The sequence below is a fragment of the Heptranchias perlo genome, chromosome 33 (assembly GCF_035084215.1).
Source record: "Heptranchias perlo isolate sHepPer1 chromosome 33, sHepPer1.hap1, whole genome shotgun sequence".
NCBI lineage: Eukaryota > Metazoa > Chordata > Chondrichthyes > Hexanchiformes > Hexanchidae > Heptranchias > Heptranchias perlo.
Genome location: NC_090357.1, coordinates 30,193,538 through 30,216,388, shown reverse-complemented (window position 1 = coordinate 30,216,388; position 22,851 = coordinate 30,193,538). Strand labels below are relative to the sequence as shown.

At 42.5% G+C, this 22,851-nt stretch overlaps 1 protein-coding gene across 5 annotated transcripts in view; it reads left to right on the top strand.

The window, feature by feature from the left end:
- Nucleotides 1-22,851, top strand: part of LOC137301557 (rho GTPase-activating protein 32-like) — a 469,652-nt gene that overhangs the window by 380,560 nt on the left and 66,241 nt on the right. For all 5 annotated transcript variants that reach the window (XM_067971106.1, XM_067971109.1, XM_067971107.1 and 2 more), the window contains one exon: nt 14,031-14,180. In XM_067971106.1, coding sequence (XP_067827207.1) covers nt 14,031-14,180 — 150 coding nt within the window. The remainder of the gene's footprint in view (nt 1-14,030; nt 14,181-22,851) is intronic.

The window sequence follows — 22,851 nt, the reverse complement described above, 5'->3', positions numbered from 1 at the left end:
GATTGAATAATCTGCCAACTCTCAATGGGCTCACACGTTGAGCTTGGCTACTTGGGTGAGGTATTGGAGTGTGGTCGGCACCTTTGGAGCTGGACCCCAGTATAAGTAAATGTCTTTGGCTGAGGAAGGGGAATCGGAGCAATAAAAAATGAATGAGTTTAGCAAAGGAAATGTTGCCCTGGTGCTTTGTCGATGGGAGGAACACTGCATCAGATTTGGGACCTGAACTAGACCCAATTCAGGATATTGGCAGCACATCAGGAAACAGTTAATTTGCACTGTTTTCCATATTAATGGTTCTTGCTTTTGTAAAAGTTTAGGTAATAAAATAATTATTTGATTGAGTTTTTGCTGATGTAGTGTCAGTGTTGCCCTCCAGTCTCAGGACAGGTTTTGTTTCCCAAAGTTGTTTATTTGAGGTCTGATTCATTTGCTAAGTGCCTGGATTCTGGTCCCCTTGGTTTATTAAAATGGAAAGAACTTGCATTTATACAGCACCTTTCACAGCCTCAGGATGTCCCTAAATATTTCACAACCAGTGAAGTACTTTTTAAGTATATTCACTGTTGTAATGTAGGGAAACCCGACAGTTAATTTGTGCACAGCGAGGTCCGACAAACACATTGTAACATGGACCTTCCACTGACTGAGACCCGGAGGTGTTCAGCTGGTTCCAGGTTAAGTACCAGGACTTATTCCTGAATACTTCATTTGCTAGAAGCTGATATCCAGGTCGAATGGCTTCACTTGATGTTTTATGTAGAGACTTACAGTCTTACTGAGATTGAGAACTGGTTATAAGTCAAGGCTACTCACAGAAGAAGTTCAAACCGATATCTTCTTAGTGACAGCAGTTGAGTTGAGTGATTCTGGCTATGACAGTGCTACAGTACTCTGCACTGAACCACAGGATGGAATCTTCCTTCCTCTTCCACTGGTGAGACAAATGTTGATTTAGTCCAAAACTGCTGCCTATAATCACCATCCCTGCACAATCATTGACGAAGGACCTCACTCTTAATGTTAAAAAAAAATTTAATTTCTATTTCCGTCTGCTTCTCGTGGCAAAAATGGTCACTTTGGTCTGTGGTCATTGTTGTGACAATCACCAGGTCCCAGAGTCTGTCCATGTGTTGGGGTTCAGCACATTGACATGTACACATAATGTAACAAGTCCATGTAAAGGGATGGTAACCAAGGTGTGATCATCTAAAAGGAGCCAGACAGTCTGGGTCAATGGATGGATAAAGAGAGCTCAGATATTTGTAAAGTCATGAGATTAGATAGAAGAAGTGAGAATGGATTACAAAAATGGTAGCGTGCTTGAGGTAACCGAGCAGGAAAGTGATCTGGGAACTTTGGTGGACAGGTCGTCAAAACTGTGGTTCAGTTCCCGCAGGTGGTGAAGAAAGCAAATAAAATGGGGCGTGTAGCTAAGGATGCCACTTAAACCTCAATGCCACCTGCTCAGATTTATACGGTCTGGCCTTGGTGAGGCCACGTCTGAAGCACCGTGTTCAGTTTTGGTGTCTATATCACAGGAACGATGTAGAATTATTGGAGAGGGTCCAGAGGAGAGCTCCAAGGCTGATTCCTGTGCTTGGAGGCCAGCATTTGGAGTAAAGACTGTCTACCCTAGGACATTACTATTTACCGAAGAGGAGGACAGGGATGGGGCTGGTTAGAGATCTTTAAGATTCCATGGATATGGAGAATTTGGATCCAGGAAAGTTCTTCTGTTGAGCATGGGATCTGAGGACTTGGACACAGTTTAAAGTTGATAGGAAAACGTGAAATTTAGGCAACATTTTATTTTAGTGAATGGCTGTTAGAATTGTGGAACTGATTAGCAGTGGGGGTGGTGGAACAGAAATCAGTGGCAGTGTTCAAAAAGGGGACTGGAATGGATTGTGTTTGGAAAGGTGAAATGGTGCTATTAGTTCCAGAATCACAGGGAGGAAACTGGAGGGGGAGGGCGGGCAATAGACCAAAAGCCTTCTGCCTAAAGCTTTACTATGCTGGTGATGGCCCTGTGACGATCGGGAGAAAACCTACTTACAAAATCTATACACCCATGCCTATTGATGTAGGAACACACAGGAGGCCTCTTTAAACTGGAGTTGAACCAGTGCGAGTGGTCTAAAGCCAAAATGTTCCTATAAAGGAGGTGCATCCTTCGTACACACCCACAGTGAGGGTAAAGTACGATTTGTTCACCTGTAATGATAGCTAATGAGTCATCCAAGTGCTTTGAATACTTGTGAGTGATTAATAAATGGGTGTTGAGATGAATATTACGTAGTGTCTGGATCTGTGCTGTCAAATGGGATCTCGGACGCTTCAAAGAGGCCGCAGGTTGTTTTTTCACACTGTTAAAGTCGTTGTGACTGTGAGTGAAGAGATGCTGGGCCATATGACCAGTCAGAATTACCCTGGCATTGAGGAGCCCAGAGCCTCTGCTCAGGCTGCTGGCTGCTTTCTGCTTCCTCCCACAGACAAATTAATTTACACAAGACATTTCCCCATGTCTGCTTGTGAGTCAGGCTGAGTTACTGTTGATTGTGTGATGAATCCACTGCTTATGTCTTGTGTAAAAGCCACCTGTCAGTTTTACAGCATCGAGCAGTGAATAGAGCAGAGGTGTCTGCTGAAGAAATCAGAAGGGTTTTAAATGGAGTTTGTTCCACTCCTGAATTTGGTACATTTTCTTTTGCCAGTTTTGTTCCCTTTTCTGTCCTCAAGGTACTAACTCCGGCTGGGGGCTAACACTGTGGCCACCTTGTTAAGTTGCCCAAGTGACCATCCTTCATCTTTTAGCCGAGGCAGTGAGTGCCAGCAGGTGACCATGGGACGTGAGGGTTGAGCCTCCAATGTCGGTGGGCACTTTCCAACAAAGGGGCAGGAACCCTAATTGATTTATTTTTCCTCAACTCCCAGTTGCTGAGTCCAATGTAGTTTTTCTTTCCCAGGCTGAACTGAGCTAGTTCTGCACACATTGGGAATCGAGTCTGGCCCTTTCTGGTTTGAATGGTGTTAGTGTTACTCTGGGTTGTACCTCTGCCCAGCAGGCTGTCAGGAGAACGCGCAGAAATAACTTAGGAACAGGAGGAAGGCATCCTGTTCCGCCATTCAATTAGATCACAGTTGATCAGTACCTCAACTCTATTTACCCGTCTTTGCTCCATATCCCTTGATACCCTTACCTAATAATCTGTTGATCTCAGTCTTGAAAATTCCAGTGTCCCCCATTATCCACAGCCTTTTAGGGGAGAGAATTCCAGATTTCCACTACCCTTTGTGAAAAAGTGATTCCTGATTTCACTTGTGAAAGGCCTAGCTCTAATTTTAAGATTGTGCCCCACTTAGCTCGAATTAAACTTTTTTTTATCAGCCTATCCACATGCTCATTGAGTTAGCGGAGATTCTGGATTACAAATGTAGGGGAGAAGCCCTTCCAGCTGATTCACATTAAAAGAGGCAGACTCAGTATTGGGACATCGTTTACAAATTGATTAGTGATGAGTACTGATTTGATTGATCATTTAAAAAAAAATTATTTAGATTTAAGATTTCAATAATAACAGGGCCACATTCTGAATTCATTTAGGTGTAAGTATTTTATACCGGTGGACCTGTCTTTGTTTCCAGTTATAGTGTACAAGCTTTTTGTAAAATAAATTATATTTCCAAGTCTTACAGTTCTGCAAGTCATTGGTGCCAAAGCCCAGTCTCAGAATGTGTTTCTTCTTTTAACATTGAAATTGACTGACTGAGGCAGTTGGAGGGACCTTGGAGCTTCGTATTTAGAATGTGGTTAAATTCCTGCTCTCCTGCTGCCTCATTTCAAATTTTCTGGCATATTCTCTCAGAATGAGCCCCAATACACAGCAGAGATCGGGGCCACCACTATATGAGCCTAACATTTATTGAGTAACTCAGGTGAAAGTTCAGGGTTCACAGTGCAGGACTTGCACCATGGTGAAAAGAGTTGATGAACAAGTAGTGCAAGAAAGTGATTATAAGAGTGAGAAAGGGTGAGATAGTGAGAGCAACGAATCAGGCAACCACCACAGGACGCTGAAAAGTCGGTGTGAGATTAGCGACAATGAGAGGCACCTGTGACACTGGTCTTTGAGAAGTTGATTTTTACGTTATCCTAGAGATTTTCTTTGTATAATTCATTACTCAGATTTGGGAGGAGTGTATTGAAAATCCCTTTGTTTTGCAAATTCCTGAATATAGGAGGTTGCACACAGGAGCTGTCAGCTCACTTATAATTAGAGGCTAGAAGGTAGGGTGCTTCAGTAATCTGATCATATCAGCAAGACGTGAATTCAGCTTCTCACTGTCGGCTCAGTAACTCCCCTGAGCTATTCCCCCCCCCCCCCCCCATCAGAAATACAGCCCAGGAGGAGGCAATGGGCCAGTCACACCTAGGTCGGTGCGAGCTTTTCAACAGGAGCTATCTGACTATCCCATTTCCCTGCCTCCATTTAGACTCCTCTTTTTCAAACACTTATTCAATTCCCCTTTAAAATGTTGTCGTGATACTCCACACAATTTTAGAGGTAATCCTAATTCTGTGTAACTAATTTTAAACGGCTGTACTGATGGCAATTGTTTCTTCAAGCAAAACGGACAACGTCTCCTATTGTGCTGCCATTTGCACAGCTGAAGGGTCTGGCCTGCTTTTGTTTAAGATCTGGGTTTGAGGAGAGCTCTGTCACCTTTATGTATAAAGTAGAATGTGTCCTCTTTGCAAACCACTCTCTCAAAACAGGAACCCGCCGTTTTGTGCTGGTAGCACCGTGAGCTTTTGGGCACTGCATGTGCTCAGAGGGCAGGCCGGCCTGGAACTCTGACCCTGAGCCGGGCCTGCACATCAGTGTGGCTGCACCATGAGATTGCTTGGGCACAGATTGGAGAGCAGTGTCGACTGTGGGACACATGCATTGGGGGGAGAGGGGGGTGCAACAGCATTACTGCAATGTAGAAGAGCCTTGAAGCATGTGATGTGACCTGTGTCTCTCCTTTTCTCTCTCTCTCTCTCTCTCTCTCAGAAGTTCTGCTTCTGACAGGCAAAATATTTGCTATTTTGATCCAGGCTAAGCATTCAGAGGGAAAGGCTCAGTAGGTCAATGCACCACATTACATGGAACACTACTGCACCAGTGACTGCTCTTGGGGATTGGCAGGTGCAGAGTTTAGTTTGTTTATGTGAGTGAGTACTGGTGATAAAACTGTAGCCATCAGATTGTCAATGTGAAACCATTTCTGAAGTGAAGAGCTGCCTGTGTAAGAGTCTGAAAGCTAACCATACTGGGCAGGTGCTGCTAGCTGCTGCAGGCTTCGCCTCGAGCAGTGCCACTAACTACTTGTGTTGCACAAAGCTCTTTTCCTTGGCTGCTGTCAATCCCCAGCTCGAGGTAAACAGATCAGTAAGAGGGTGTGGCATAGTGAACCATCAGCCAATGGGACGGTCTCTTCCACAGCAATCACCTGAGTGGGCAGGGGGAGGGGCAGCAGAGGCTGCCTGAAATGAGAGGAGGATTTCTGGTATTTCACTTTAAGCAGCTTACTCCAGGGCCGTGTGTTTAAGGGCAAAGGTACAATTGCCAGTTAATACTGCTGAGGTGCAGAAGGTACAGGAGAACCAGGCAAGGAGAACTCAGTGAGAACTGCTCACAAAGGCTGACACAACCTTATAAAGCTGCCAGCTTATACTCTGGTGGGCAGGGGGAGGAGCAGACTTGTACTCTAGTGTGGAATGCGGTACTGGGAGTCTGTCTGAAGTCGAGCTTCAAACCTGCTTTGAATAGACGCCTGAGAGAATCAGTTACAGGCTCGGGGTAAGGACCACATTTGTATTAATCAAGCTGTGTGATTTAGACTGTTAAATACTTGCTCTTGTTAATGGAGCAGGAAATCTGTGTGCTCATAATGTGGGTCTATTTAAAATCAGCACAACTTCCACACCTGTTTTATACTCCTTGATCTCCAGGTCTCTCTTACCATTGTGATTGGTGCTGCCGCGAGGAATTCAGTGAAGTATAAGGGTATCTGTGTGAAATCTTGGTGCGACTATTCGTCCGAACAATGAAAATCACTCAGCAACACAATTATAGATTACAGTACAGTTACAGCACAGTTAGTTCACAATAGTTACACTACAGTTAGATTATAATATGATTACGGAGTAGTTAGAGTATAAATGGTTTCAGTACAGTTGGGATATTATAGTTACAAGACAGATTACAGTACAATTATAGTACAGTTAGATTACAGTAGTTACTTACAATATAGTTGCAATACAGCTATGTTACAATTGTTAGACATCTGGATTATAATGCAGTTACAGTATTTTGATTACAAAATGATTACAGTGCAGTTAGATTATAGGTTCTGCTGATGCACGTTGATGTTTAGGAACAGAGGAACAGGAGTAGGCCATTCAGCCCCTCAAGCCTGTTCCGCCATTCAATGAGATCATGGCTGATCTGCATCCTAACTCCATCCACCCGCCTTGACTCCATATCCCTTAATAAATCTATTCGAGTTTTCTGAGGATGTAACTAGCAGGGTAGATTAAAGGAAACCAGTGGAGGTAGTATATTTGGATTTTCAAAAGGCATTCGATATGGTGCCACATGAAAGGGTTGTTACACAAGATAAGGGCTCATGGGCATGGGGGTAATATATTAGCATGGATAGAGGATTGATGGACAGAAAACAGAGAAAACGGGTCATTTTCGGGTTGGCAGGCTGTTACTAGTCGGGTGCTTGGGCCTCAGCTATTTACAATCTATATTAATGACTGAGATGAGGGGACCGAGTGTAATGTGTCCAAGCTTGCTGACAATTCAAAGCTAGGTGGGAAAGTAAGCAGTGAGGAGGTCACAAGGAGTAAGCAAAGGGATATAGACAGGTTAAATGAGTGGGCAAGAAGGTGGCAGATGGAGTATAATGTGGGGAAATGTGAGGTTATTCACTTTGGTAGGAAGAATAGAAAAACAGAATATTTTTTAATTGGTGAGAAACTATTAAATGTTGGTGTTCAGAGGGATTTGGGTGTCCTTGTACACGAAATACAGAAAGTTAACATGCAGATACAGCAAGCAATTAGGAAGGCAAATGGTATGTTGACCTTTATTGCAAGGGGATTGGAGTACAAGAGTAAGGAAGTCTTGCTGCAATTGTGCAGGGCTGGAGTACAGTGTACAGTCTAGGTCTCCTTACCTAAGGAAGGATATACTTGCCTTAGAGGTGGTGCAACGAAGGTTCACTAGATTGATTCCAGCGATGAGAGGGTTGTCCTGTGGGGAGAGGTTGAGTAGAATAGGCCTATACTCTCTGGAGTTTAGAAGAATGAGAGGTGATCTCATTGAAACATATAAGATTCTGAGGGGGGTTGACAGGGTAGATACTGAGAGGTTGTTTCCCCTGGCTGGAGAGTCTAGAAGTAGGGGGCTTAGTCTCAGGCTAAGGGGTCGGCCATTTAGGACTGTGATGAGGAGAAATTTCTTCACTCAGAGGGTTGTATTATTACATAAGAATTTTCTAAGGTATGTCATCTTGTGTACTTATTCTTGATATTCATAATGTCACATTCAGAACATACTTTGTCTTTTAATCTGACCACTAATTACAATCTATGTTTTGGTTAATTTTCTATAAAGAACTCAAACATATTAAAAATAGTATAGGAAAGAAGCATGTAGATTATATTCCTTTTTGAGGAACATTAGTTTCTAAAAAAAAAATTGGTTACTACATCTGCAAAGAATATTTTACAAACAGTAATTTCACACTGAAATTTAATATATACATAGAGGGCTATGGATGTTCAGTCGTTGAATATGTTCAAGGCTGGGATCGATAGATTTTTGGACTTTAAGGGAGTCAAGGGATATGGGGATTGGGCGGGAAAGTGGAGTTGAGGTGGAAGATCAGCCACGTAATTGAATGGCGGAACAGGCTCGAGGGGCACTGTGGCCTACTCCTGCTCCTATTTCTTACGTTCTAATCCCCTTAGCTAGCGAAAATCTACCGATCTCAGATTTAAAATTATTGAGAGTTCCACACTTCTACCACCCTATGCGTGTAGAAGTGTTTCCTAACTTCCCTCCTGGATAGCCTGGCTCTGATTTGAAGATTATGGCCCCTTGTCCTAGACTTCCCATCAGCAGAAAAAGTTTCTCTCTATCTACCCCATCAATTCCTTTCAAAATCCTAAAAACCTCAATCAAATCACCCCTTAACCTTCTATATTCCAGGGAATGCAAGCCTATAATTTAACCCTTGGAGCCCTGGTAACATTCTGGCGAATCTGCACTGCACTCCTTCCAAAGCCAATATATCCTTTCTAAGGTGTGGTGCCCGGAACTGTACACAGTACCCCACGTGGTCTAACCAGGGTTTTCGATAGCTGCAGCAAAACTTCCTCCCCTTTATATTCTAACCCTCTAGTTATAAAGACTAACATTCCATTAGCTTTTTTGTTTTTATACCTAACTACTACGTTTTAGTGATCTGTGTACATGGATCCCTAATTCTCTTTGGACCTCTACTATTCCTAGCTTTTCATCATTTAAAAAATACTTGGATCTATCCTTTTTTGGTCCAAAATGGATGACCTCACACTTACCTGTGTTGAAATCCATCTGCCACAGTTTTGCCCACTCACTTAATCTATCACTATCTCTTTGTAATTTTATGCTCCCTTCTACACTACTTACTATGCCACCAATCTTTGTGTCATCGGCAAACTTGGATATATGGCTCGGTATTGAGTTATCTAAGTCATTAATAAATATAGTGAATAGTTGAGGCCCCAGCACAGAGACTTGTGGGATATCACTAGTCACTTCCAATCCGCATGCATACCATTATCCCTACTCTCTTTCTTCTATCGTCTAACCAATCTCCTAACCAGGCCTCCAATTCCATGAGCTTTAATTTTAGCTAGCAGTCTCTTATGTGGATCCTTATCAAATGCCTTCTAGAAGTCTATATAAACTACATCCATAGACATTTTCCTGTTACTGCCTCAAAAAATTCAATTAGGTTCATTAGACATGACCCACCCTTTATAAATCCATGTTGGCTCTCTAATCAGCTCAAATTTCACCATGTGCTCAGACACTCTGTCCTTAATTATAAATTCCAATAACTTACCCACAACAGATGTTAGACTAACAGGTCTATGATTTCCTGGTTTCTCTCTCACCTTCTTAAGTTATGGAGTTACATTTGCAATTTTCCAATCTGAAGGGACTGTTCCTGAGTCGAGAGCTTTGGAAGATTATGGCTAAAGCATCTGCAATTTTCTCATTCTGGGGTGGAAACCATCAGGTCCTGGGGATTTGTCAGTCTTTAGTGCCATTATTTTTTCTAATACTGTTTTCTTACTTAAGTTAGCTTTGTACGTTCCAGTCTTGATTCATTATTAGTTTCCCTGGTATGCCAGGTATAATATCCTCTTCCTCTACCGTGAAGACTGATACAAAATAATTATTTAACAAGTCTGCCATTTCCTTATTTTAATTTGTAAAATTACCCACATCTGTTTTTAACGGGCCCACACTACCCTCAACTACCCTTTTTCTTCTAATATAATTGTAAAAGCTTTTTGTATTATTCTTAATATCCCTCACAAGTTTCTTATTCCCTTTTTGCAGCTCTTACTATCTTTTTTGTCTTCCTTTGCTGTTCTTCATATCTCGCCCAGTCTCCTGGATCTACACTATTCTTTGCACTTTTGTATGCTCTTTCCTTTAATTTTATGTTATTTATCACCTCTTTTGTCGACCATTGCTGTTTTATTTGGTAAATAGAGCTCATGCTCCATAAGGGTATGTACTGGTCCTGTGTTAAGCTAAATTCTTTTTTGAACACCTCTGACTGTTCATCTGTAGCTTTACCTGATAACAGTTTTGACCAGTTTGCTGTCGCCAGTCTCTGTCTCATTCCATTAAAGTTAGCCTTAGCAAAATCTATAATTTTAGTAACTGTTATGTTTCTCCTTTTCAAACCTAACATTGAATTTGATCATATTATGATCACTGTTAGATGAGTGTTCCCTTACTATTAGATTATTAACTAATTCTGGCATGTTTCTAAATCTAGCATGGCCTGCTCTCCTGTTGGTTCTAGAACATATTGCTCCAAAAAACTATCTTGAATGCACTCAAGAAATTCACTACCTTTCTGACTTGAGCTACTCAGCTCTTCCCAATCTATATGAATTGGCTCAAATGTGATTTTTCTCCCCTATAATTGTAATACATCTTTTAGTTACCAGTAAGTTCAGAAGCATCCTGTATAGTTGTGTTAAGGGATGAGTGATTTGCTTCAGTTTTTAAACTCTGACGTAAATGTTTATGTCCAGGATGGTCCAACTCCCTCAGCTGATAAAGCTAGCATGGAGTGAACAGGCTTCGTTCCTGGAGGAATTTTGTAACCTAATATTTTATTCCTTTAACATATTCTGCTCATTGGAATGTGTGTGTCGCTGTATTTAAACTGATTGCACCACCCAGTTGCCCGGTATTGCTTCTACCACGCAAAGAGGAGGTGAAGCAGACTATGTGTTTCAGCTGCTGTTCTCCCTGATCTCCAGTTTCTGTAGTGGGGCTCAGTCTCAGAAATGTTGTGGCTGTGTGCACACTCCATTGACTTCTGCTCGTCACTCCTGAGTTCTGAGTCTGTGATCTGAACAAATTCGAGGTGAAGTCGAGAGTTTAGCAGCGAGACTACACAGATCCAAGTTCCTGAATCTGATCTGTCCCAAAGATTTGGAATGGATGTTGCTGGGAAGAATCATGCTACAGGTACTGCAGCACCCCTCAGCTCAGACCTGTGATCGCAAGGTTGGGGCTGCACCTTCATTAATATCACTTGGTTAAAATTTTACATTCACCATAGGTATATTCGGGAGGAGTAAGTAGAGGGCACCTTGATGATGTATGTTGCGATTGTTTCAGAAGACCTAGGGAATGCTGTGCCTGTCTCTGATAGTTTGTTGTTAAAGCACATTCCATATGAACTGTGACAGACCCATCCAGTGTAATGTACTCTTGTCGAGCATCTGCGTTCTGCTTTGGGTCAATTTAATCACCTCAGTTTGACAAGTGTGAAGAAAAAGCTGTGTTGATTACATTTTCAGTTTGAGTGGATAGAGAGCTCCCTCAATACCGACTCCCAAACTTCACATCAGTCGTCAGTCTTTGGATCTTGTCAAGAAAACTCAGCCTTATTATGTCCTTTCAACTTCAATCAGAATTGTGGGTCAGAAATAATATTTCAGTTAGAGAAAACACAGTTGAATTTTTTTTATGTAATTAGGAATTTGGCAGTTTGTTTAGTGGCAGCAAAGCATTCTCTGCCGTATCAGACTCGGGGCAGTGCAGTATTATCTAGCTGATGTTCAGCTCCCCTTTGAGATGTGATTGGGTAAGTGGTGTACTCTCCCCTCAGAATCCCCAAACAGCAGTGGGTCTGTGTATATTATCCTGGAATGTAAAGGAGGCATTCCATGTATATCTTATGCTGCTATGTGGGGATTCTGTGTCTCTGTTAGGTTGCTATTTGGGTTCTGGGATTCTGTATCTCTTATGTTGCTGTTTGGGTTGTGGGGTTAGATGACTGTGTTACATTGCGACTCGGGGTATATGTGTGATACAAGCCCAACTCCTAACCCTAACTATGAGGCCTGAGAGAAATAGGATCTGGTTACCGGGCTGATCATTCACTCACACCACTCGTTCTCAGCTCCGCTTAAAGCTCTCAATATCTGTGGTGGGTTATTGGGATTAGTGATGGTTTTCACTGTGGTAAAGTGTGGTACTCCGGTCCCGATCTATGTACTATTCACCTTTCACTGTGAAATTAAAGCATCAAAATGATCCTGGACATGAGCATCGTGCTTTTGGTTTCTTGACTGCCTTGTTGCCGATGAATGGGATCAGAACATGACTTACCTTCCCCACCTTCCCCAGGCATCTCCTCACTGGAGCAGCGGTATTGGAACCCATTAATGGTGGTGCTGTGTTGACTCCAATGAAGAATTTATTGAAATACAGATATGTATATTCTCTACTCTCCAACCAGATACATATTTTAGATGGAATGATTGTTTTGTTGATTCCAGCCAGACAGGGTCTGTAGTTGAAGCAGAATCACCTTCAGTGTCTGGCATCTTTTAGCCTCTGCTCTAGAGTGGCGTCTGAGTCCAACGCTGCTGTGAAACGTTGACTGTTTGTACCTCAGGAGAGTCCTCATAATGGAAATATTTAAAAGCCCTTGGCATGCCTTATAATTGTGGCTGTTTCGTTAAGTGAATTGTGTGTAGTGAGGAGTTAACGGCGCCGTGACATTAAAGGAGTGCAGGAGAATGCAGTAGCTCAGTTCTCTAGCGTAAATGACCCCCAACCTGCAAAGCACTGACAGTATCATGGAGGCGCAAAAATGTGGGCCTACAAATGTTCCGCTGTATTAAGGCCTCCCAGTGCAGTGAGCTCAACACAAAGAGGCACTCCTCCACAATAGGGCCATCATATTTGTATCGGAGCCTAGCGATCCTATGGAGACCAGCACCTAACGACAATGTAAATGGGCGAGAACGGTGCACAGTTACTCTCCCGGGACAGAAAGGAGAACAGGGTAAAGTAAACAGCCCTTAACATACACGGCGGCATTCTGGATGGATTGAGCTCTCCCTCAGTTCCTAGTGGCTCACTGTGTTTATCCAGTAGGTGGCAAAGCCATGCAGACTAGGACAGTCCCAAGTTCAATCCCTAGTCTGCTGAATTAACTGTTCTTAACCGTGCTGGTAATTGGGGGATGCAGTTGGCCTCCAGCACTCACTGTTCAAGTTCTCTGATCAGTCATGGGCACTTGGGGGAATTACCCATTAAATTGTACCCAGCACTGAGTCAGCATCTTCAGGTAGGGAGAAAAATTAGCTGAGAAACTTGGTGAGAACAAAAGTCTTCCCCACTGGGCCGTTCAGACCAGCGAGTGTGCTGCAGCGTGCGGGACTCAACATCAACGGACAGCATGTGTGTTTGACGTGTGTTTCCTGCTATTGGGTTGACATATTCAAATCTGCAAAATATTCTGGCTATAACTGCACTTTGGTAGTTCCCATCCTAGTTTTGTGTTCCAGGATATTTCCAGAAGTTTCTCGGTGTAAAGAACATAGAGTAGAAAAGAGAAAGGAGCCATGAGTTCATCCCTCAGTGACAGGCTCCATTCTCCACTCCTAGACCCAAACTCCCACCTCAGTGACAGGCTCCATTCTCCACTCCTAGACCCAAACTCCCACCTCAGAGACAGGCTCCATTCTCCACTCCTAGACCCAAACTCCCACCTCAGTGACAGGCTCCATTCTCCACTCCTAGACCCAAACCCCCACCTCAGAGACAGGCTCTATACTCCACTCCGAGACCCAAACTCCCACCTCAGTGACAGGCTCTATACTTTTTTTTGCTAATTCCCCTCCCCCCCCCCTCCTTAGAGCTTACCACAGTTGAATTCCATAGATGCAGCAGCCATAGAAGGAGGTCATTACCCCATCATGTCTGCTAGCTCCTTGTTAGAACATTCCAAAACTAACCCCACTGCCCTCCGGAAATCAGGATTCTTTCCATTTTATTCTCTCCTCTTCCTCTGGATAATGTAGGAATACATTCCAGTCGGACTCAATGGATAGGAACAGAAACTATGGCTGATTTTTTTTTCTTCTACTTTTGCTTGCCCAGCAATCCTGAGTCTTATCTGTAGCTGTCTGCTGCTACACAGACAAGCAATTGAACCCGAGACCCTCCTGGTTTACACAGCTCAGTAATGTGCAAGAATCATTGGAGAGCCCTTTGTTTTCTTACTGTAATCTGCCTCTTTTCAACTACCTCCAGCCGCCACAAAGCAAGATAGAGCATCGGGCCCTCCAGCTGTAAAAGATGCAGATTCACGCTGATGTAAAATCAAACTGTACTGAATTTTCCTCGTCTTTTTTTGTTTTTGTTCCACAGTTTCGAAAAAGCACGGCAAGCTCATCACCTTCCTGCGCACCTTCATGAAGTCACGCCCAACCAAACAGAAGCTGAAGCAGCGAGGAATCCTGAAGGAGCGTGTGTTTGGCTGTGACCTGGGCGAACACCTGCTCAACTCTGGTTACGATGGTAAGGATCAAAAGCGCAGGGGTTACACGGTGATGTTTATAGCAGATATTCCACCTATAATTACATGGCTTTGTCTGTCAAGCTGTTGTGTATCCTGGGTATTCTTGTCTAATTACAGCTGTATCTGAAGCTATTCCCCTGTCCTCTTTCAGATACTGCCGAGTGTCACATGGTGTTTAGCCACATTGTGTTAATCAGTGCTTGTGGATTCTGATATCCATGTTCCCCTGTTTCATACAAATGGATGTTCAGTCTGTAAAAGTCTCAGTTGTGTTTGGTTGTGTTCCTTTTCTGATTTGTTTTGATTGTTATAATGAGAGGCCCTGTGTGGTGCTGATAACTTAATTGTCAGGGCTTTGTAAGTTCAGATTTTATCAGGTCACAATTTTTGAGCTGAGAAGTAATATTTGATGAGGTGGCAGTAGATAGGAGGTATTGAATGTGCTGTGTGCCAGCTGCGTCCTGTCACTCATGATGTTTTGATTGTCAATAGGAAAACTGCCCGTGACATTCCTAGTGGCTAATACAGATCTTAGCTCAGCAGCTGCCTTTATGTAGCGTTGCGACGACCCGAATAGATCTCCCAGTGCCGGTCTTAGTGAATCCAGCAAGTTAATTTGGGAATTGCCGCCATCTGCACAAGGCCTGCATGTTGAAAGCAGTGGTCCTAACAGGACTCTACTGAATATAAAAGCAGCTTGTGTCAGGAGCTGAATGCTGCTGCTTGGTGGGAGGTTGGTTGGGTTACTTCAGGTTTTCTTCTCCTTCAGTTTTAATAGTTGCTCCATTGTCTTCAAGTAGGTCAGATGTATTGATGTGAAAGTTTGGCTTCTCATCCACTGTATCCTGTTAATAGTCAGGTCTGCACATTTTTCACTAGTTATCTAGAGTGCATGAAGTCAGAAGAGACCCTTTGAAATTCATCCATTAATTTTACAATGTTTTACAGCAATTTTGGAAGAGTTAGATAAATTTCCCAGTGTTCACATGACTTCACAGATTGTTTGCAAGCTCAGCTGCTTGTTATACAGGATGTGTTTAGCCGTGTGTGCTCTGTGGGGAGGAGGAATGGTGGGTTTAGCCGTGTGTTATACATGGGGAGGGGGAATGGTGGGTTTGGTTGTATGTTATATGTGGAGGGGGGGAATGGTGGGTTTGGTCGTGTGTTATATGTGGGGAGGGGGAATGGTGGGTTTGGTCGTGTGTTATACGTGGGGAGGGGGAATGGTGGGTTTGATCGTGTGTTATATGTGGGGAGGGGGAATGGTGGGTTTGGTCGTGTGTTATACGTGGGGAGGGGGAATGGTGGGTTTGGTCGTGTGTTATATGTGGGGAGGGGGAATGGTGGGTTTGATCGTGTGTTATATGTGGGGAGGGGGAATGGTGGGTTTGGTCGTGTGTTATATGTGGGGAGGGGGAATGGTGGGTTTGGTCGTATGTTTTACATGGGGAGGGGGAATGGTGGGTTTGGTCATGTGTTATATGTGGGGAGGGGGAATGGTGGGTTTGACATAGATGAATGCAGGATGGGCCTTGACAGTGTTATACTCGGGTTGGGTTGGTTTGCCGGTGTGTTTCATGCAGGTAGATGGTGGATATGTGTTTCAGTGAGTTGTGTACTTGTGCAGGGAGGAGGATTGTGTTGAGCAGCCTGTTCAAGTGTATTACTGGATCTAGTAATGGGAAATGAACCAGAACAGATAGAGAAATAAGCACAGGGGAGCATCTAGGCAATAGCAATCACAACATAATAAGGTTTAAAATAATAATTGAGAAAGACAAAGACCAAAGTAATAATGGGAAGAAAGCTAATTTTGAGAGGATGAGAATGGAACGACGGTAGGTGAAATGGGAAAAAAACTTGACAGACAAAGAAAAGGAACAGCAGTGGGAAATATTTAAAACGGTGATCAATAGAGTTCAGGAGAAATATATTCTGCTAAAAAGCAAGAACAAACTAGCCAATAATGAAACACCATGAATGAATAAAGAGATAAGAGTAACATTGAAACTAAAGAAAAAGGAATACTCTAAGTACATAGAGAATAAAGGAGAGGATGACAAAAGAGAATATGAAGAGGTTAGGAGAGAAGTCAAAAAAGTTAGGAAAGCAAAGAGGAACTATGAGATTAATTTATCATGGAATATAAAAAGAAATAGTAAATTATTCTACAGACATATAAATAACAAAAGAAAAATCAGGATAGGGATAGGGCCACTAAGGGATGTACAAGATAAACTCACAGGTAAAGACAGGGAAATGGCAGAAATATTGAATAGTGACTTTGTCTCCATATTTACCAGGGAGACTAACACAGTGGGCAGGACATTAGAAGAAGAGATCAAAAAGATATTAAAACATTTAAGATAGAAAGGGGGGAGATAATTGATAAACTAATCAAACTTAGTCAGGATGGATTGCATCCGCGAATATTAAAAGAAGTTAGGGAGGATATAGCAGAGGCACTATTGCATATATATAAAAATTCTTTAGTAAAGGGGATAGTGCCAGAGGACTGGCCGACAGTTAACGTTATTCCTGTATTTATAAAGGGAGCTAGAACAAGTCCAGGGAACTATAGACCAGTTAGCTTAACGTCGGTGGTAGGAAAGATAATGGAATCTTTACTCAGATGTAATAGAAAGGCATCTAGAGAATGAAAATATAATAAAGAATAGTCAGCACAGATTTCAGAAGGGAAAATCATGCTTGACCGATCTTATTGAATTCTCTGAAGAAGTAACAGAAAGAGTAGACAAGGGTAATGCAGTAGATGTAATATATTTGGATTTTCAAAAGGCCTTCGATAAGGTACCGCATTGTAGACTCGTGACTAGAGGTCAGAGCATGTGGAGTCAGGGGACAGGTAGTAGAATGGATAGCAAGCTGACTACATAACATAAAACAGAGAGTAGGGGTTAAGAGTAGTTACTCAGACTGGCAAAAGGCGGGAAGTGGTGTTCCACAAGGATTGGTGCTGGGACCACTGTTGTTCACCATTTACATTAACGATTTGGATTTGGGAATTGGAAGTACAATTTCAAAATTTGCGGACGACATCAAATTGGGGAGTGTATTTAATACTGAGGAGGACTGCGACAAAATGCAAGAGGACATTAATAAACTTGCAGAATGCGCGTGTAATTGACAAATGAATTTCAATATAGATAAGTGTGAAATGGTCCATTTTGGTGGGAAGAATAGGGAGACCACATATTGTTTGGATAATAGTCTAAATGGGATAGAGGAGCAAAGGGATCTAGGGGTACAGATACACGAATCACTAAAAGTAGCGATGCAGGTTAATAAGGCCATAAAAAAGGCAAATTAAGCTCTGGGGTTCATTTCTTGAGGGCTAGAATTGAAAAGCAAAGAAGTTATGTTAAACTTGTATAGAACCTTGGTTAGATCACATTTAGAGTACTGTGAACAGTTCTGGTCAACATAGGAACAGGAGTAGACCATTTAGCATCTCGAGCCTGTTCCACCATTCAGTGAGATCATGGCTGATCTGTGACCCAACTCCATATACCCGCCTTAGCCCCATATCCCTTAATACCTTTGGTTAACAAAAATCTATCAATCTCAGATTTAAAATTAACAATTGAGCTAGCATCAACTGCTATTTGCAGAAGAGTTTTCAAAATTTCTACCACCCTATGTGTGTAGAACTGTTTCCTAACTTCACTCCTGAAAGTCCTGGCTCTAATTTTTTAGACTACATCCTTTAGTCCTAGACTCCCAACCAGCGGAAATAATTTCTCTCTATCTACCCCATCAATTCCCCGTAATATCTTGAATACTTCGATCAAATCACACCTTAATCTTCTAAATTCCAGGGAATACAACCCTAGTTTGTAGTATTCTTGCCTCGTAATTTAACCCTTGGAGTCCAGGTATCATTCTAGTAAGTCTATGCTGCACTCCCTCCAAGGCCAATATATCCTTCCTATGGTGCGGTGCCCAGAACTCAACACAGTACTCCAGGTATAGTCTAACCAGGGCTTTGTGTAGCTGTAGCATAACTTCTACCCCCTTATATTCTAGTCCTCTAGATATAAAGGCCAGCATTCCATTAGCTTTTTTGATTATTTTCTGTACCTGTCCACGACATTTTAATGATCTATGTACATGGACCTCTAAGCCTTTCACCATTTAGAAAGTACTCTGATCTATCCTTTTTAGGTCCAAAGTGGATGACCTCACACTTGCCTATATTGAAATCTATTTGCCACAGTTTTGCCCATTCATTTAATCTATTAATATCTCTCTCTAATTTTATGCTTCCATCTACACTACTTACAATTCTGCCTATCTTTGTGTCATTGGCAAACTTGGATATGTGGCTCTCTATCCTGTCATCTAAGCCGTTAATAAATACAGTGAATAGTTGAGACCCCATCACAGATCCCTGTGTGACACCACTAGTCACATCCAGCTAATTTGAGTACCTGCCCATTATCCCTACTCTCTGTCTCCTGCCGCTCAGCCAATTTCTTAATTAGGTCAATAATTTGCCCTCAATTTCATGAGCTTCAGCTTTAGCAAACAGCCTCTTATGAGGGACTTTATTGAATGCCTTCTGGAAGTTGACATAAACAACATCGATAGACAGAGTAAACATGTTCCAAGAAAGAAAAACGGTGGGACTGCCAAATCTAGACCCCACTGGATGTCAAGGAGCATGCAGGATAAGATAAAGAAAAAAAGGGAAGCTTATGTCAGACTTGGTACTGCAGAAAGCCTAGAGGAGTATAGAAAGCGCAGGGGTGAAATTAAAAAGGAAACTAGGAAAGCAAAGAGAGGGCATGAAAAAATATTGGCAAGTAAAATCAAAGTAAACCCAAAGATGTTTTATAAATACATTAAGAGCAAGAGAATAACTAAGGAAAGAGATCAGAGTCTATTAGAGACCAAAAAGATAACCTATGTATGGAGGCGGACGATGTTGGTATAGTTCTTAATGAATACTTTGTGTCTGTCTTCACAAAAGAGAGGGACGTGCAGATGTTGTAGTTGAGGAGGAATGTGAAATATTGGATGGGATAAACTTAGTGAGAGTGGAAGTATTAAGGGGATTAGCACCTTTGAAAGTAGATAAATCACCAGGGCCGAATGAAATGTATCCCAGGCTGTTAAAAGAAGCAAGAGAGGAAATAACGAAGGCTCTGACCATCATTTTCCAGTCCTCGCTAGATACAGGCATGGTGCCGGAAGACTGGAGAACTGCTAACGTTGTACCATTGTTTAAAAAGGGGGAGAGGGATAGACCAAGTAATTACAGGCCAGTCAGTTTAACCTTGGTGGTGGGCAAATTATTGGAATTAATTCTGAGGGACAGGATAAACCGTCACTTAGAAAGGCACGGTGTGATCAAGGACAGTCAGCATGGATTTGCTAAGGGAAGGTTGTGTCTGACTAACTTGATTGAATTTTTTGAGGAGCTAACAAGGATGGTCGATGAGGGTAGCGCAATTGATGCAGTCTGCGTGGATTTTAGCAAGGTTTTTGACAAGATCCCACATAGCACACTGGTCAAAAAAGTACAAGCCCAGGGGAAAGTGGCAAGTTGGATCCAAAATTGGCTCAGTGGCAGGAAGCAAAGGGTAACAGTGCTTTTGTGACTGGAAAGCTTTTTCCAGTGGGGTTCTGCAAGGCTCAGTACTGGGTCCCTTGCATTTTGTGATGTGTATTAATGATTTTGACTTAAATGTAGGGGGCATGATTAAGAAGTTTGTAGATGATACAAAAATTGGCCGTGTGGTTGATAGTGAGGAGGAAAGCTGTAGACTGCAGGAAGATATCAATGGACTGGTCAGGTGGGCAGAAAAGTGGCAAATGGAATTCAATCTGGAGAAGTGTGAGGTAATGCATTTGGGGAGGGCAAATAAGGCAAGGGAATACACAATAAATGGGAGGATACTGAGAGGTGTAAAGGAAGTGAGGGACCTTGGAGTGCATATCCACAGATCCCTGAAGGTAGCAGGACAGGTAGATAAGGTGGTTAAGAAGGCATATGGAATACTTTCCTTTATTAGCCGAGGCATTGAATATAAGAGTAGGGATGTTATGCTAGAACTGTATAAAACGCTAGTTAGGCCATAGCTTGAGCACTGCGTACAGTTCTGGTCACCACATTACAGGAAAGATGTAATTGCACTAGTGAGAGTTAAGAGGAGATTTATGAGGATATTGCCTGGACTGGAGAATTTTAGCTATGAGGAAAGATTGGATAGGCTGGGGTTGTTTTCTTTGGAACAGAGGAGGCTGAGGTGTGATTTAATTGAGGTGTACAAAATTATGAGGGGCCTAGATATGGTGGATAGGGAGGACCTAATTCCCTTAGCAGACAGGTCAATAACCAAGGAGCATAGATTTAAAGTAATTGGTAGAAGGATTAGAGGGGAGCTGAGGAAAACTTTTTTCACCCAGAGGATAGTGGGGATCTGGAACTCACTGCCTGAAAGGGTGGGAGAGGCAGAAACCCTCAACTCATTTAAAAAGTACCTGGATGTGCACCTGAAGTGCCATAACCTACAATTCTACGGACCAGTTGCTGGAAAGTGGGATTAAGCTGGGTGGCTCATTTTCGGCCAGCGCAGACACAATGGGCCGAATGGCCTCCTTCTGTGCCGTAAATTTTCTATGATTCCCCTGCCCACTACTTTAGTCACCTCTTCAAAAAATTCAGTCAGGTTCATCAGGCATGACCTACCCTTTACAAATCCATGCTGGCTCTCTCTGATCAACTGAAAATTTTCAAGGTGTTTGGTCACTCTATCCTTAGTTATAGACTCTAGTAATTTCCGGACAACAGATGTTAGGCTAACTGGTCTATAATTCCCTGGTTTCCCTCTCTCACCTTTCTGAAATAGCGGAATGACATTTGCAATTTTCCAATCTAAAGGAACGGTTCCTGAATGGAGAGAACTTTGGAAGATTGTAGTTAGGGCAGCTGCAATGTCCTCATCTACTTCCTTTAAAACCCTGGGTTGGAAACCATCTGGTCCTGGGGATTTGTCACTCTTCAGTACCATTATTCTCTTCATTACTGTTAATTTGCTTATGTTAAGAACATAAGAAATAGGAGCAGGAGTAGGCCATACAGCTCCTCGAGCCTGCTCCACCATTCAACAAGATCATGGCTGAACTTCTATCTCAACGCCATTTTCCTGCACCATCCCCATAACCCTTGATGCCTTTAATATCTAGAAATCTATCGATCTCTGTTTTGAATGTACTCGATGACTGAGCCTCCACAGCCCCCTGGGGTAGACAATTCCAAAGATTCACCACCCTCTGAGTGAAGAAATTTCTCCTCATCTCAGCCCTAAATGGCCTACCCCTTATTCTGAGACTGTGACCCCTCATTCTAGACTTCCCAGCCAGGGGAAACATCCTCCTTGCATCTACCCTGTTGAGTCCTGTAAGAATTTTGTATGTTTCAATGAGATCACCTCTCATTCTTCTAAACTCTAGAGAATAAGGCCTAGTCTACTCAATCTCTCCCCATATGACAATCCCGCCATCCCAGGAATCAGTCTGGTGAACCTTCGTTGCACTCCTTCTATGGCAAGTATATCCTTTCTTGGGTAAGGAGGCCAAAACTACACAATACTCCAGGTGCGGTCTCACCAAGACCCTATATAATTGCAGTAAGACATCTTTACACCTGTACTCAAATCCTCTTGTAATAAAGGCCAACATACCATTTGCCTTCCTAATTGCTTGCTGCAGCTGCATGTTAGCTTTCAGGGACTCATGTACAAGGACACCCAGGTCCCTTTGAACATCAACATTTCCCAATCTCTCACCATTTAAAAAATACTCTGCATTTCTGTTTTTCCTAGCAAAGGGGATAACTTCACATTTTTCCACATTATATTCCATCTGCCATGTTCTTGCCCACTCACTTAGCCTGTCTATATCCCCTTGAAGCCTCTTTGCATCCTCCTCAAGACTCACATTCCCACCTAGTTTTGTAACAACAACAAACTTGGAAATATTACATTTGGTCCCCTCATCCAAATCATTGATATAGATTGTGACTAGCTGGGGCCCAAGCACCGATCCCTGCGGCACCCCACTAGTCACAGTCTGCCAACCTGAAAAAGACCTGTTTATTCCTACGCTCTGTTTTCTGTCTGTTAACCAATTCTCAATCATTTCCATTATATTACCCCCAATCCCATGTGCTGTAACTTTGTTCACCAACCTCCTTATCAAAAGCCTTCTGAAAATCCAAATACACTATATCCACTGGTTCCCTCTTATCTATTCTACTAGTTACATCCTCAAAGAACCTCCAGTAGGTTTGTTAAACATGATTTCATAAATCCATGTTGACTCTGCCAAATCCTACTATTATTTTCCAAGTGACCTGTTATCACATCTTTATAATAGATTCTAGCATTTTCCCTACTACTGATGTCAGGCTAACAGGTCTGTAGTTCCCTGTTTTTTCTTTCTTAAATAGTGGCGTTACATTTGCCACCCTCCAATCTGCAGGAACCGTTCCAGAATCTATAGAATTTTGGAAGGTGACTACCAATGCATTCACTATCTCTGTAGCCACCTCTTTCAAAACCCTGAGATGTAGATCATCAGGTCCTTGGGATTTATTGACTTTTAGTCCCATTAATTTCTCTAGTACTATTTTTTTTTACTAAT